A 17,130-nucleotide genomic window follows, 5' to 3' on the forward strand; every position below is an offset into this window, starting at 1 on the left:
ATTTAAATTCTAAGTGTATCACGAAATCTCCACAACAAAAACACATTTAAACCCGTCTGTATTGCACATTTACCTCTTACGATAAGATGCATGAAAATCCGAGTTAGAATTGATCTTCAGTAACTCATGCTTGTCGTAAGAGGCGACTAACGGGATCGGGTGGTCAGGCTCGCTGGCTTGGTTGACACTTATTATCGTATCGCAGTTGCGTAGATCTTCTCTCATGATGTTGATCACCGGATTGACTGGTCCAGACTCGATTATTTACAGACCGCCGCCATATAGCTGTAATACATCACTGCTGAGTGCTGCGTTAAACAACAAACCAACCAACCATTCCAGTGGGATAACATTCACGCTGAATTCGAATCAGACCTACTACCGATAAGCTGACAGGAGTTATCTTTCTTCACACGCACATGATTTTACACAGTCTAACGCTTCCTTCTGTTGTCCTTCTTCTTCTACAGTCAACATAGCTAATTGGTCACACCTAAATGAGCCTGGTTTGAAAAGTATGCAAGCTACATCACGGCGTAACTAGGAGATACGACCCAAGTGATACAGGTTTCGTACGTTTATCACTGTTTGGACACCCACGAGTCCGTGCATGGTGCTGAATAACATAAGCGGGAATTTGAATCCACAATCAGAGGATTCTGAAGTCTCAATGGGAGTCAACTCTAAATAGCAATTGGTCCAGTTTGTCCGCATGAACCAAAAGAACGCTAATCAACATTTGTAGGCTAAAAAACGGAATTTTTAGCCTCGGTGGTTACATCTACCCGTGATATCTTTCATTCATATGAACGTAACTCGTGAAGATCCGGGTTAGAATTGGTCTTCAGCAACCCATGCCTGTCGTAAGAGGCGACTGACGGGATCGGGTGGTTAGGCTCGCTGACTTCGTCCACCATGTGAATATAAAATTTGTAAATGGCTCAACGTACAGTTCTGAATCAACGTTTGAAATACAGGCACATTCACCCACTCATGCATTACAGTGGTCAGTGGGTATTCAGGCTCGCTGACAAATGTCATTGCATCCCAACTTTGTAGATCGATGCTGTTGATCACCGGATGTTCTTGTCCAGACTCGATTATTTACAGACCGCCACCACATAACTGGAATGTTGCTGAGTGCGGCGTAATACTAAACTCACACTCACTCACGCATATGAACGCACAACACTATCAAAAGGAACATGTCGTGCTTTCTTCGCAGTTGCGCTAAATTCATTTACACTTATTTGTGCTTCATTTGTAGTTTAACCAAACACACTTTGATTGATTTTATTTCAGAAATGTAGGCCATCCGGCCCATAATTCACATACATAGTCCTTTAATATACTTGACAGAGTACCTCATTATATGAATTATGGCATGTGACAATATTTGATTGATTTACCAACAACATTTAAATATGCTTACATGATACATTTAAATCATTTACAATTGTTTTCAATCCAGTTTTGTCTTAATTTAAAGCTGTAAAATATAAAAGCTCCTAACAGACTTATCACATATGTGAAGAACAAAATATATTTCATAATATCTCTTTAAATCACTTGAATTACATCTGGTTCTACACTTGCCAGAAACAAAATAGGAGATCAAAACCAGTTTTTCATATCTTTGCACCATCTCACCACCAGAGTGATGTTAAGTTCCTCCAACATGTGGATTCCAACTGCCTCATAGCCCACAAACAACAACCATCCGTGTTTGTTTGTTTGTTTCTTTGCACTCAGCAATAGTCCAGCTATACGGTGGTGATCTGTAAATATTCGAGTCTGAACCAGACAATCCAGTGATCAACAACATGAGAACCGATCTACGCAAATGGAAACCGATGACATGACTGTGTCAACCAAGTCAGTGAACCTGACCACTCGATCCCGTTAGTCGCCATGTACAACAGGCATGGGTTGTTGAAGACCAATTCTAACCCAGATACTCAACCAACTGTGACGATCTTTTAATTTTGCCGAATATTGTCATGGAACAGGACAAAACTTTAATGCGTTTGTAAGGAGTATATAATGATCGAATGCGAAATCAACATATGTGTGTATTTTGTTCGTTATATTTGCTTTTTTTACACGAAAGTCGGCAATATTTCATTTATATGACGCCTGTCTGTGAATAATCGAATCTGGACCAACATTCGAATGATTGATATCATGAGCATCGATTCATGCGATTTTAGTTACGCCAACAACGGATCTGATCTCCTGATCCGTTAAAAACCTATTTAGACAAGCACTGGTGGATGTCCTTCTATTCGTACCAGGGACAAGAATCATTAGAATTTAAAAGAGCTTCTATTTTAGCGGATAAATAATCTGAAGAATTTTTCGTCAAACACTAACCTTTCAGCTATTGAACATATTACAGGCTTATTACAATAATTGCTATAAGGAAATGCCCTTATGATGATGCGCATCACCGAGGTTTTCATATTTCCATTTGCCGTAATACATTGTAATTGAACAACAGCTTAGCATATGGCAATGGGTTTGTGATTTCCTGTACACCTCCTACTCTTTCAACGTACCCGTTATAGATCAGATAAGTAGGTGATGACTAGTTCAACATCACTATTATTATGCTACAGGAACTTTTGTATTTGAGAATATTTGAGACTGATATCCAGCGTAAAAGACTGATAAATGGCAACAGATGTGAAATTTCCCATACAATATTTCCCTTGTCAAGTACATGTTTACCTGTAATGAGTCGGAAAAAAATGTGAAGACAAATTCAATATCACTTATCGTACGTTACAGGAACTTTTGTTGTTGAGTATATATGGTGTTGAGTGCTTAGGTTATCGTAAATCGGTCACTGGCCATGAAACACAACATAAGAAATAAAAAATTCAATGATTTTTGTGACGGCAAACACAATGATATAATGCCACCTGATCACCTGCTGTTACATGTATTGATAATTAGCTTCATCATCCAGAAGACACGATGAATTATTCCGTTTCCATGGCAACCCTTTATTCCAGTATATAGATGGACTGTGGGTGTCCTATCGCTACCCCGACTTCCAGGAAACGCTGCATGCTATATTGTGGGTATCGATCACAGAGCTTGAAAACCATGGTAACGGAGTTAGGCGCGATCACGTGCTCTGTGATGTTGAAGAAGGTATGAGTTGTTAATGGCGCCAGGTTGATCGTACAGGCAGGACTATGACCGGGTGGTATCGCAGCAGTGTTGTCGTCCTCGCTGCGTGGCAGGTGAGGATGAGAGGGTTTAGGCGTCGTTGATGTTTTTACCATTCCACTATCGCGGACAATGTATGTGACATCTTTGGCTTTGGCTTCCTAAAGCACACATTCTTCAGACTTACTCAGAAAGCAAAACCATATATTACCGCTTTGGAGCTCTGTTATTGAAGATTCAGGTCCATGTGGAATAGAGGCCTTTGCAATGGTCATTTCGCATAATTTCCCTCAATACTTTGTCTTTACGTTTCAACACACAATCGAGACGAATTCATCTATGGTGGTGACGTTTCATTTCACTTATGTATTTAGGTTGGAGTAAACATAGCTAATTAACGTTGTTACCATTTTGTCTGTGTTGAAGCGTACATGAATATAGACAATTTATCCAACTGTCAATCTTTCTGTTTCGTGTTGAGGTTTCACGGTGTATATAGGGTTGATCACCATGTCAATGCTTTAGTTGTTCATGTGGGATTTCAATGTTTAAATATAGGGTGGTTTTGTTATATGTGTTTCTGTTTTTCTGTGAAATATATCAGGGTCTTGTACGTGGTTTGTCCGATGTCGATATTTCAGAAAGTGACAAAGCTTTTCATATTTTGTTTATGATTTTGTATATTTATCAGTGTTTCTGGTTTGTACGCAGGATCTCGTGATTTTTTATATGACTTATCCCTCTGTGAATGTTTTTGGCTTGTAGGCATGGTCTCATGGTATATATATGATTTATCCCTCTGTGAATATTTCTGTCTTGTATGCAGTGTCTCATAATTTATGTATGATTTATCCCTCTGTCAGAATTTATGGCTTGCATGCAGGGTCTCATGGTTTATATATGATTTATCCCTCTGTGAATGTTTCTGGCTTCCATGGAGGGTCTCATGGTTTATGTATGATTTATCCCTCTGTCTGTGTTTCTGGCTTGTATGCAGGGTCTCATGGTTTATGTATGATTTACCCCGCTGTCAGTGTTTCTGGCTTGTATGCAGGGTCTCATGGTTTATGTATGATTTATCCCCCTGTCAGTGTTTCTGGCTTGTATGCAGTGTATCATGGTTTATGTATGATTTATCCCTCTGTCTATGTTTCTGGCTTGTGTGCAGTGTCTTGTGGTTTATATATGATTTCTCCCTCTGTGAATGTTTCTGGCTTGTATGCAGTGTCTCATGGTTTATATATGAGTTATCCATCTGTGAATGTTTCTGGCGTGTATGCAGGGTCTCATGGTTTATATATGATTTATCCCTCTGTCTTTGTTTCTGGCTTGTATGCAGGGTCTCATGGGTTATATATGATTTATCCCTCTGTCTGTGTTTCTGGCTTGTATACAGGGTCTCATGGTTTATGTATGATTGACCCCTCTGTCTGTGTTTCTGGCTTGTATACAGGGTCTCATGATTTATGTATGATTTACCCCTTTCGTCTGTGTTTCTGGCTTGTATGCAGGGTCTCATGGTTTATATATGATTGACCCCTCTGTCTGTGTTTCTGGCTTGTATACAGGGTCTCATGGTTTATGAATGATTGACCCCTCTGTCTGTGTTTCTGGCTTGTATACAGGGTCTCATGGCTTATGTATGATTTACCCCTCGTGATTTTTTATATGACTTATCCCTCTGTGAATGTTTTTGGCTTGTAAGCATGGTCTCATGGTTTATATATGATTTATCCCTCTGTGAATATTTCTGTCTTGTATGCAGTGTCTCATAATTTATGTATGATTTATCCCTCTGTCAGAATTTATGGCTTGCATGCAGGGTCTCATGGTTTATATATGATTTATCCCTCTGTGAATGTTTCTGGCTTCCATGGAGGGTCTCATGGTTTATATATGATTTATCCCTCTGTCTGTGTTTCTGGCTTGTATGCAGGGTCTCATGGTTTATGTATGATTTACCCCTCTGTCAGTGTTTCTGGCTTGTATGCAGGGTCTCATGGTTTATGTATGATTTATCCCCCTGTCAGTGTATCTGGCTTGTATGCAGGGTCTCATGGTTTATGTATGATTTATCCCTCTGTCTATGTTTCTGGCTTGTGTGCAGTGTCTTGTGGTTTATATATGATTTCTCCCTCTGTGAATGTTTCTGGCTTGTATGCAGTGTCTCATGGTTTATATATGAGTTATCCATCTGTGAATGTTTCTGGCGTGTATGCAGGGTCTAATGGTTTATATATGATTTATCCATCTGTGAATGTTTCTTGCTTTCATGCAGGGTCTCATGGTTTATATATGATTTATCCCTCTGTGTTTCTGGCTTGTATGCAGGGTCTCATGGGTTATATATGATTTATCCCTCTGTCTGTGTTTCTGGCTTGTATACAGGGTCTCATGGTTTATGTATGATTTACCCCTTTGTCTGTGTTTCTGGCTTGTATGCAGGGTCTCATGGTTTATATATGATTGACCCCTCTGTCTGTGTTTCTGGCTTGTATACAGGGTCTCATGATTTATGTATGATTTACCCCTTTGTCTGTGTTTCTGGCTTGTATGCAGGGTCTCATGGTTTATATATGATTGACCCCTCTGTCTGTGTTTCTGGCTTGTATACAGGGTCTCATGGTTTATGAATGATTGACCCCTCTGTCTGTGTTTCTGGATTGTATACAGGGTCTCATGGCTTATGTATGATTTACCCCTCGTGATTTTTTATATGACTTATCCCTCTGTGAATGTTTTTGGCTTGTAAGCATGGTCTCATGGTTTATATATGATTTATCCCTCTGTCAATATTTCTGTCTTGTATGCAGTGTCTCATAATTTATGTATGATTTATCCCTCTGTCAGAATTTATGGCTTGCATGCAGGGTCTTATGGATGGTTTATATATGATTTATCCCTCTGTGAATGTTTCTGGCTTTCATGGAGGGTCTCATGGTTTATATATGATTTATCCCTCTGTCTGTGTTTCTGGCTTGTATGCAGGGTCTCATGGTTTATGTATGATTTACCCCTCTGTCAGTGTTTCTGGCTTGTATGCAGGGTCTCATGGTTTATGTATGATTTATCCCCCTGTCAGTGTTTCTGGCTTGTATGCAGGGTCTCATGGTTTATGTATGATTTATCCCTCTGTCTATGTTTCTGGCTTGTGTGCAGTGTCTTGTGGTTTATATATGATTTCTCCCTCTGTGAATGTTTCTGGCTTGTATGCAGTGTCTCATGGTTTATATATGAGTTATCCATCTGTGAATGTTTGTGGCGTGTATGCAGGGTCTCATGGTTTATATATGATTTATCCCTCTGTCTTTGTTTCTGGCTTTCATGCAGGGTCTAATGGTTTATATATGATTTATCCTCTGTGTTTCTGGCTTGTATGCAGGGTCTCATGGGTTATATATGATTTATCCCTCTGTCTGTGTTTCTGGCTTGTATACAGGGTCTCATGGTTTATGTATGATTGACCCCTCTGTCTGTGTTTCTGGCTTGTATACAGGGTCTCATGATTTATGTATGATTTACCCCTTTGTCTGTGTTTCTGGCTTGTATGCAGGGTCTCATGGTTTATATATGATTGACCCCTCTGTCTGTGTTTCTGGCTTGTATACAGGGTCTCATGATTTATGTATGATTTACCCCTTTGTCTGTGTTTCTGGCTTGTATGCAGGGTCTCATGGTTTATATATGATTGACCCCTCTGTCTGTGTTTCTGGCTTGTATACAGGGTCTCATGGTTTATGTATGATTGACCCCTCTGTCTGTGTTTCTGGCTTGTATACAGGGTCTCATGGCTTATGTATGATTTACCCCTCTGTCTATGTTTCTGGCTTGTATACAGGGTCTCATGGTTTATATATGATTTATCTCTCTGAAAATGGTTCTGTGTTCTATGTAGAATTTCACTCTGACAGTGTTGCTCTTTTGTATGTATTTCATGTTTACACAAAATTAATACCCGTCAGCGGTTCTTGTTTGTATGTATGATATGTTTACACAAAATTAATACCCGTCAGCGGTTCTTGTTTGTATGTATGATATGTTTACACAAAATTAATACCCGTCAGCAGTTCTTGTTTGTATGTATGATATGTTTACACAAAATTAATACCCGTCAGCGGTTCTTGTTTGTATGTATGATATGTTTACACAAAATTAATACCTGTCAGCGGTTCTTGTTTGTATGTATGATATGTTTACACAAAATTAATACCCGTCAGCGGTTCTTGTTTGTATGTATGATATGTTTACACAAAATTAATACCCGTCAGCCGGTTCTTGTTTGTATGTATGATATGTTTACACAAAATTAATACCCGTCAGCAGTTCTTGTTTGTATGTATGATATGTTTACACAAAATTAATACCCGTCAGCAGTTCTTGTTTGTATGTATGATATGTTTACACAAAATTAATACCCGTCAGCGGTTCTTGTTTGTATGTATGATATGTTTACACAAAATTAATACCCGTCAGCGGTTCTTGTTTGTATGTATGATATGTTTACACAAAATTAATACCCGTCAGCAGTTCTTGTTTGTGTGTATGATATGTTTACACAAAATTAATACCCGTCAGCGGTTCTTGTTTGTATGTATGATATGTTTACACAAAATTAATACCCGTCAGCGGTTCTTGTTTGTATGTATGATATGTTTACACAAGATTAATACCTGTCAGCGGTTCTTGTTTGTATGTATGATATCATGTTTACACAAGATTAATACCCGTCAGTGGTTCTTGTTTGTAGGTATGATTTAGTGTTTATATATGGTTCATCCCTTTGTCAGTGTTTTTAATTATTATGCAATATTTCATGATTTATATATAATTTATTCCCGTGTCACTGGTTTCTGTTTTGTAAATCTTGGATTTTGAGGTCAATATATATAGGATTCTCCTCTCTGTCAGTCTTTCTGTTTAGTGTGAAGGTTTTTCATGATTTATAATAGTATATACTTTATCCCTGTGTCAGTGTTCTGTTTTGTAAATCTTGGATTTTGAGGTATATATTATATATCTCAAAATCCAAGATTTACAAAACAGAACATCTCAAAATCCAAGATTTACAAAACAGAACACCATATGATTTTCCCCTCTGTCAGTGTTTCTGTTTAGTGTGACGAATTTCATGATTTATATAATTATGACGTGTCCCTTTGCCAGTGTTTCTTTTAAGTTTAGAGCGTTTGATGCTTCGTATATCATTTGCACCCATATTTATGTTTCTGTTGTTACGGATTGGCACTAGCCCTGTATCTGCTTTCTCTCCTAACAGTGGTTCTCTACATAGGAGGTCATGGTTTTATTGCGATTTATTCCCCTGTCGGTTTTTCACGTATATGTAGAGCTTTTGATGCTTCGTACATGATTTGTACCCGTTTTTACATTTTTTTGTTGTTGTCGATGGTTCTGGGCCTGAATATGGCTCATCTCCTGTCAGTGGGTTTGTTTTGAATCAAGGGTTTTATAGTTTATGTGAGTAATGTACCTACGTCAGTGTGTCTGTTATATCCATGCATTATTTGAGGTTTATCAAGCTGTATAAATACAATATCGATTAGAAACAAATATTATGAATGAGGACAATGTTGTTTTTTATGGATATACAACTTCTTTATTCTGCATAGGCGACGTTTCGACATAGATTCTAATATCGTTATCGAGCAGATTGTCACCACTTGCTTGACAACGACATTAGAATCTATGTCAAACGTCGCCTTTGCAGAATAAAGAAGTTGTATATCCATAAAAAATATTGTCCTCATTCTTCATCTCCTCAACTTCTAGAATGCCAATCAAAGAAGAAAGAAATATTGTCTGGATTATCCTTCAACAAACTGAAGACGAAGGCAAATTATTTAGACTTACATGAGGGTTAGCTGAATCTTTACTACAGCCATAAATCTGTTATGCATTCAGTAGCTTACATTCAATGCCTATCTCTAATGGGAAAGCTGAGAAAATCCTGAGGGATGAATTGGCATGACAAAATTCTCAGTACGCTGGGATCCAACAGTCCTGAACTCGATCCAGACTCGTCATTTTTTCATTTCTCGATGTTTTGATGCAGACATATCTTACCGTAAAATGCGATTTGTGACTAGGGATGGGTGTTTACTTCATCACTGCAGGCCATAGGCAAAACACCAAAGTATTTGAAACATGTAACGTCCAAGGTGATAGCCTCGCGTACTTGGGATTTCAGAGGATCCTTTAGGGGTCTACCTCTCGAAAGGTCTGACCATTAATGATCAATATTAGACTAATCCGCTTTGTCAAGTTCATGAAAATATGCGTCTTAGAAAACTCACCGAAGGCGCGTTGTCACATTCTGCTGATGCAGTGCATAAGCTTGGCTTTGAACCAAATGTGGCATCAAATCTCCAACATTTCCCACACATGACGAAAGAGCAATATGTCAAGCATTATGCAAACGATGATAAATTCTGCTGTGGATGCCTATTTATACTATCACCAATACGCCTACAAAACCAGTAGGATGCCGGTTTTTCAGTATCGTTATTTCACATGCGCCGTCCATAACAGTTCGACTCAGAACTTTTCAACTACCCCGCGTGCGTGTATCACATCTATATGTACGCATGTGTATGTGTATATGCTTGTATCTGTCTATTCATCTATCTATCTCAGATCTGCTTTACGAGTGGAAACAAGGCCTGTACATACCACACTTACAACTACGGCCACTCAAGAGTCGTCGCCTACAAGTAAGTGCACACACAGGTTTATAGGACATCTGTTGAACGTTATGTTGAATGCCTTACACGCCCAACGTGGAGGTATGAATGTAACAATATTATATACTGGGTGAGAGTACATTGATGAGGATTAGCAATATATGTGGAAATGCACTGATGTTTACATGAACACATGCAATAAATGTTATAAGGATCACCACTTCAGAAGGTAATTTTGTGCGTCTTTGGAGATAGCCAAATAGCAATAATTTGTGAGGCCACACGATGCAAACATAAATATATTTGAAAACTCCCAGTAATAGGTATGTCATAGGTTCACAACTGTGCACCGCTGTCTCACGTTCAGAGCAAGTGTCTTTGTGCTTGCCCGATGGGGATTGTCCCATTCGTCAGGAAGAGAGCATTGACAGTTCTTGTTCAAGCCTTGTGAGAGAGTCATCTGCAGCTCGTTTCAATGATGTTCTTTTGAACAGGCAGCCGCTCTGTGCGGACAATCGCCTCCTGCCCTTACTAGGCATGCACGTCCCTTGTAGGATGATATCTGGTGTTACTGTCAGTGAGGATGTGGTACACATTGTGTATGTCATACACTCTTCTAAAAAAGAAACGCATAGGTGATATTGAGAATATTGGACTCATGTAACTGCGGCAAAAACAATACAAATATACTATTTCTTTCCAAAACGTCATCTTTGTGTGATTGTAAACAGCTTCAGTGCCAAAACACAATTTTAACTTTTCCTTGCTTTAGAATCATTTGATGAAATATTCGCCAAAACGTCACCAAGGAAACATGCAAAGCAAATGCAAGTGCAAGTAAGCGGAAAAGCATGCGGTATCGATCACTATAAAATGGCAAACGTTTTGTTTAATTTTGTCATTCATTTTTGCTTGGTGCCGAGCAGTAATTGCTGCCAATGGTGGCCATACAAAGCACTGACTTTGACGCCATCTTGTGGACGCAAGCAAACAGAAACGCAGCAATAAATGCTGTTGTTGTGTTGGCGAACGCTGTCTATAGACGTGTGAATTTTCACCAGTTTACCATTGAAATTACATGGAATAATTGATCTTAACCTAGCGCAATATATTCTCCTTAAGTGGCTTATACGTTTCTTTTTTTATTTGAATAGTGTAATGTTCATGAACAGCTTGGGTAACTAAATATATATTAGGACATTTTAACGTTTACTTTAAGTGTTACAAGAACAACACGAGTACGTTTATTTTGATAGTCCCCACTTGAAACTTATATTAATTTGTATATTGTTTTCTGTTCTCGCTTCAGTTGTCATGACTGGGAATACTGTTGCTCCGGAGTTTGCTGTGACTATCCCGTCTTGATTCACAAATTGTGGTACTTCTGGTGAGTATCGGACATTATCAGACAATGTAAGCTTGAGGTGAAGGGCTGGAGGTATTTGCAAAACTACAAGTGTGCGAGAGATGCAAACAAAGATGGAAGTATCTTGGCATGAACATCCACCGCAATAGGAGATTTAATTTGGCAATCAATGATGTATTGCCCAGCTCTAAGAAGGCCATGGTCGCACTACTGTGGAAACGCACACCTCAAATTGGCGCTTGATACCGTAATCATTCTTTTCGATATTTTCGATATGGGAGCGAAATATTTGGCTATGAAAATACTGTAAATATTGAAAAAATTAATCTTAAATATCTTAAGTTTGCTACTGGTTTAGATGATTATACAATTGTTAAGAATATTTCAAGAGAGAGAGAGAGAGAGAGAGAGAGAGAGAGAGAGAGAGAGAGAGAGAGAGAGAGAGAGAGAGAGAGAGAGAGAGAGAGAGAGAGAGAGAGAGAGAGAGAGAGAGAGAGAGAGAGAGAAGAGAGACTTGCGTCGGATGGTTGATTAGAGTCTATAGCGGGAGATTAAGACGAAGGTGGAAAGGAAGTTCAGAGGTTGGTGGGCGAATTAGCGGCAAAAAGGTGTTTGATGGGTAAATGGAGATGGAGAGAATGGTATGGCGAAAACAGAAGAAAAAGAATTAAGTGAAGTGAAGAACACATGGAATCCAGTGAATATCTTCATGGCTTCAATACTTTGTGGAACAGTGAGTGGGTTCATATTTATCGACACATCGGCAATATTTCAGCCATATCTAGACGAGAACAATTAATGATTATACATAGTAATTAATGGTAAAGTATAAACCTGTCAGCAAATGACAGTAAAATAACTAGATTATCAGAGATATGAATTTAAAACTAGTAGTTAAATCTAAAACATTTAGATAAAACTATAGATGACAATACAATATAAAATCAGGCTATAAATTGCCAACAACTGAAGGTAGATCACCATACTAGGCACCACGGGGACTTACAGTACATTTGCTTCCTGCATGGACCCTAGCTGGATTTACACCATCCCTTCAGCTGTTAGCAATTTAGACAAGTCTAGCTACATATATAATATACACATATTCTACAATTAAAAAGGTGGAGAGCTTTAATTTACCTTGAATGTTTTGGGACTTACGTACCCTCTCAGGAGGACAATAATTTTACAGTACTTTAACCACCTTTGAGGATACAGCCACTAACAATCTGAGTTACTAATTTAAACTTCCAATCATAAATTATTGATCTAAATCATTTAACAAATCTGTTTCTTTTTAAAATATAGTTACCTGATATATTAAAAGATCCGTATTTAAATAGTTATCCCTTATGATGGTTGTTGAAAAAAAGCCGGCGGGGTAGCCTAGTGGTTAAAGCATCACGCTAGACCAGGGTTTGAATCCCCACAAGGTCAAAATGTATGAAACATTTTTTCTGTCCTGTGAATCGCATGCATTATATTATGTGAACCGGTAATAAACGTGTAATAAAGAGCTCTGATATTGGCCTGAATTTAATATCGGTGTATACATTTCAACATAACAGTGCAGTATTAGACTTGACTGTAAGAGACATGACTCTGTACTAAAGTACGTAGACTGTTTGTTTGTTTGTTGTTTAAAGCCGTACTCAGCAATACTACAGCTGTGTGACAACGGTCTGTAAATAATCGAATCTGAATCAGTCAATCCAGTGATCGACATCATGAGTATCGATCTATGCAGTTGGGATGCAATGACAAGTGTCAGCCAAGTCAGCGAGCCTGACCACCCTATCCCGTCAGTCGCCTCTTACGGCAAGCATGGAGTTTCTGAAGACCAATTCTAACCCGGATCTTCACGGGTAACTACGTAGACTGGCTATGTGTTTGATGATTTTCTCTTGTTTGTTCCAGGGTTGGGATACTGGCTCTTGCCTTCTTCCTGCTGCTGGCGTCAATCACATGGTATAAGAAACGTTACTACGGTCGGGTGTTGAGAGTCCACCCTGCTGCTATAGGACCGGGCGCTGTCCATATGCATACAGGTAAGTGGGTTAAATCTGTTGGAGAAATGATGCGTTCCTAAAAGCTTCGTCCTTGACCCGAAGTCAAGGGTTCGAACCCCTTCGTGGGTACAACGTGATCTATAAGAAGGTTATATTTTTTCAACTATGTCAGGGACGGTGTGGTCGCCTAGTGGTGAAAACGTTAACCGCATAGTAATAGCCATTTATAAAGCGCCTGTATTCACGTATTGGCCTACCTTTAGAATACAGCACCACAAACTTTAAAAATACATCATAATACCCTTTTACGTAATGTAATGTGATTTTGTTCGAAAGCACGTTCTCGAAACAATGCCCTATGACGCCTGCATGGCAACACGGTTGTCTAGCTCCGCGAGTGCGTATAAGTTCCGCTCACTGGTGTTTCATCTCTACTAGCTATGTTATTGCATAAGCCCAACGATGTTGAGAGTTTCCAGTAGTTTGTATACCGGCGGATGCGCAATTTTTTGCAAGCACCAGTTTGAAATATTTTTCTTTTTTCACTAATACGCTCATATTTATTTGTATTAAGGGGTGCCGAGGTGTTATGTTTTGTGTATTATTGTATTTTATATTTTTTAAATTTAGCGAGAATGCGTTACACCGGTCTATATTATATATATTCGATTATTCGCAATTTTAGGCAATGTAATTATTTATATTATGTAAATATATTTTATATTTCGGTTTCTAAGTAACTATTAAGTCTAAATGATTTACCAATGTGAACTGACATACATATATATTTTTTTCATTCAGTAATTTGAACCATTACATGGACATTGTTTTTATGAGTATTTTATTTTTCGAAGCGGTAATAATGCATTACACTGGACACGTCAGTCATATGTTTGTGCCGGTTCGGTCAATGCATTCTATTTATTAGGATTATTTCAAGGGGTTAGGGTAAGGGTTAGGGTTAGGGCTTAGGGCTGAGGGTTTAGGGTAGAGTAGGTACATGTCCGGTGTAATACGTGAGTACCATTTGTTGCATTTTAATACATTTTTTCACACAAAAACGGGAAAACAAACATGACGAAAGTATACTATGAAAAGGTTGAATGTAGACATTTTGGGCTAATGGAAATTGGCCTGGAATTTGCACTCAAGCCTCTTTCACACGCAACATTGGTTCAGTAATGATTCGAAGGCTAACTCACCCTCGTGCCGTCACGACACATGCTCATGTCTCCCTCGTTCCTTAGTGCGATCCACATTATTCTTACAGTGTTCCCTACATCACTTTTCTGTCACAAAATCACCGATTTATATAAAAGCGCGTCATTCATTCATGCACCGTGAAATCTACGTCTGACGCCTAACGTCAACAACCCTTTTCAGTTTGAGGCATATCGGCTCATTCCACGCCACACGTTAATTTGTAGATTACGGAATAGGACGAGTGCGCCAAATGGCATCGGGTCCATTCGGCAATTGTCCGTAGATTAAAATCACGAGACACCAAGTCTACCCGTAACCTTCGTAATTGTCCGTGACCTATTCGACTCTCTCCGTTCATTCCGTGACGTCACAGGAATGACTCGATAAATTTGCCCATTGTGCAATAGTGTGGACGTAGCTCAGTCGGCTAGCTGTCGAGCTAACAATCCGAAGGTCACGGGTTCGTGTCCGATGGGTTCTCACAAACTGGTTGCTTGTCTTAATGACACGTGACCTACGGCAGAGCTCGTCCTCACGAGAAGTTGTGGGGCTGTATTCTAAATGTGTTCCCACGTACTTATGCAGGCTCGAGCCGCTAACACATTATTATGGCGGATAACCTAAGCTGCCTGTGAGGCGCTAGGAGATTTACAGTCATCCCACCGGGTACCCATTCACGGCTGGGTGATCAGAGGCAAACTCGTTTCCCTAAGGTGAAATCACATGTGGCATGTGTGCTTCTTTGTAAGGCATGACGGAAGTCCGAGAAATGCCCAGGAGGCAAACGGTCAACCATCCTAGGACTCCGTGTGGGGGCGGTGGGGTAGCCAAGTGGTTAAAGCCTTCTCTCGTCACGCCGAAGACCCGGGTTCGATTCCCCACATGGGTACAATGTGTGAATCCCATATCTGGTGTCCCCCCGCCGTGATGTTGCTGGAATATTGTTAACAGCGGCGTTAAACCATACCCACTCACTCCTAGGACTCCGTGACCAACGTGAAGATGCTATTGTTGGAATCGTCCATTTTCTTACTATTGCGAAAAGTGTTTTTTTAATAAATTAATTTTTCGAAGTTAGTGCACAATTTAACCCGCGGACTTTGAAAGATACATACGCTGACAGATTTTCATCCAACATTCTCACATTACAGTGACAACTCAGCAATACATCCATACACCAACCTACCCTGGATCATATGTTTCTGTACCCCCCGGGCCGTATGTCTCCGCACCCCCGGGACCTCCACCACCATACTCCTCCCTCCCAGGGCAGACACAGGGCAAGCAACCACCCCCAGCAGGACCTATGCAGCCAGCATATCTACCCGCAGGGATGACCCCGGACAACGACAGCAGTAATCTATTCTAGTGGGCAGCTTATTGCCTATCGGGAGGAATTTCCATCAAATATTAATCGCAAGTATCGTGATGCTCTACAACGACAACCATTTGCTGTTGGCGATTTCTGTCGCCCAGAAAGGGGGTTCTAGTGATGATTGGATATAGACAGTAGCAATTACAAACGGCTGCACATAACATACTTCTAATTTTCATGTGCTTGAGAATGTAGCAAATACGGGTTATGTTAATAATGATAATAATAATTGTGTCTCGATGTATATCAAAATGTGTTCGTTTCTAATACTCATTTCAACACATTTGCATCCTACGATTATATCAACCAATCAAAACCTCGGGATGAAGTGCTGTATAGCAACGTAAGCAAGCGAAATTACGAAGTTTCTTTTGCTATTGTTGTCAACGGCATAAGTAACATTGACAGAATCATGGATAACTTGTTTGAGTGGCATTTTAGAAATTGGGGCGTAAAAGTCTGTTCAATATAGAATCATGGAAGACACAGAACAGTCGACAGAAGATGCCCTTGAACTCGACGATAATCTCGGAGACGGTTAATATTCTGCGGTTTGCAAGTATTTTGCAAGATGCGAATACTACAGGATGTCAACAACTTGATTTTAAATTTCTGATCCATAACAATGTCCACCGCCGTGATATTGCTGGAATATTGATAAAACTAACTCACTCACTGTGGTCTATAAAGGTTTCAGCTAAACCGTATGTAACGTTGGTTTTGATAGTCACGTTGTGGATTACACTGACAGTTTGAATAAGCATTTATTATTGGTAAATTAGACATTACTCCGCCCTCTGCATCGCTCACCATGTTGTATATAACCTGTTTTCCTCCGTTATACGATATATCATGTATATCGCATGTTGTGATCCATACGATGTTGTAACATACTTAATAGTGCCTCTTGAAACCCTTTTCAGGTTTACATTATTTGTTACAATTGTGCGTAAATAAATGAAATCAATTCTGACAGAGGTGTCAAGCGTTCACTGTATTTGTATGGTGACGAATTATCGTCACGTATATCACGTTTACGCCTATACACATTTGTTTAGGAGCAGTTCAGGTGCTGGACTGCCGGTGTACCCGAATCCATATCGAATATACTGACTGTGTGGTGATGTCACAACGACCAAGCAAGATGACCATTCGACTGGACTCTGAGAAGAGATGAATACACAATTCCATTTAGTACGTGGTCAAAAGTAACAAATGCTACATTTGGGATTTCAATTTTTCCTTTAAGTACAGATTCTAGTACTTTTGTTTGGTTGAGTCCCATCCGAGATTCGAACCCCG

At 39.5% G+C, this 17,130-nt stretch overlaps 1 protein-coding gene across 1 annotated transcript; it reads left to right on the forward strand.

Annotated features, from left to right (window-relative positions):
- Positions 1 to 3,036: 3,036 nt before the first annotated feature.
- LOC124273479 (vesicular, overexpressed in cancer, prosurvival protein 1-like) lies at positions 3,037 to 16,801 on the forward strand. The gene is made up of 5 exons (XM_046708748.1): positions 3,037 to 3,251; positions 9,829 to 9,905; positions 11,185 to 11,262; positions 13,159 to 13,289; positions 15,605 to 16,801. The coding sequence occupies exons 1-5, from the start codon at positions 3,204 to 3,206 to the stop codon at positions 15,820 to 15,822; spliced, it is 552 nt and encodes a 183-aa protein (XP_046564704.1). The 5' UTR covers positions 3,037 to 3,203; the 3' UTR covers positions 15,823 to 16,801.
- The last annotated feature ends 329 nt before the right edge of the window (positions 16,802 to 17,130 follow it).

This window comes from Haliotis rubra, unplaced genomic scaffold, assembly GCF_003918875.1.
Source record: "Haliotis rubra isolate DU_JTF1 unplaced genomic scaffold, ASM391887v1 Scf1808, whole genome shotgun sequence".
NCBI lineage: Eukaryota > Metazoa > Mollusca > Gastropoda > Lepetellida > Haliotidae > Haliotis > Haliotis rubra.

What these genes read in the sequence shown, in the direction of transcription:
- LOC124273479 (XM_046708748.1), top strand. Translation starts at nt 3,204, where the DNA reads ATGACCGGGTGGTATCGCAGCAGTGTTGTCGTCCTCGCTGCGTGGCAG. An exon ending in TCGTCCTCGCTGCGTGGCAG is followed by an intron (nt 3,252 to 9,828) that starts GTGAGGATGAGA and finishes TATCTATCTCAG; the next exon opens with ATCTGCTTTACGAGTGGAAA. An exon ending in TCAAGAGTCGTCGCCTACAA is followed by an intron (nt 9,906 to 11,184) that starts GTAAGTGCACAC and finishes TTCTCGCTTCAG; the next exon opens with TTGTCATGACTGGGAATACT.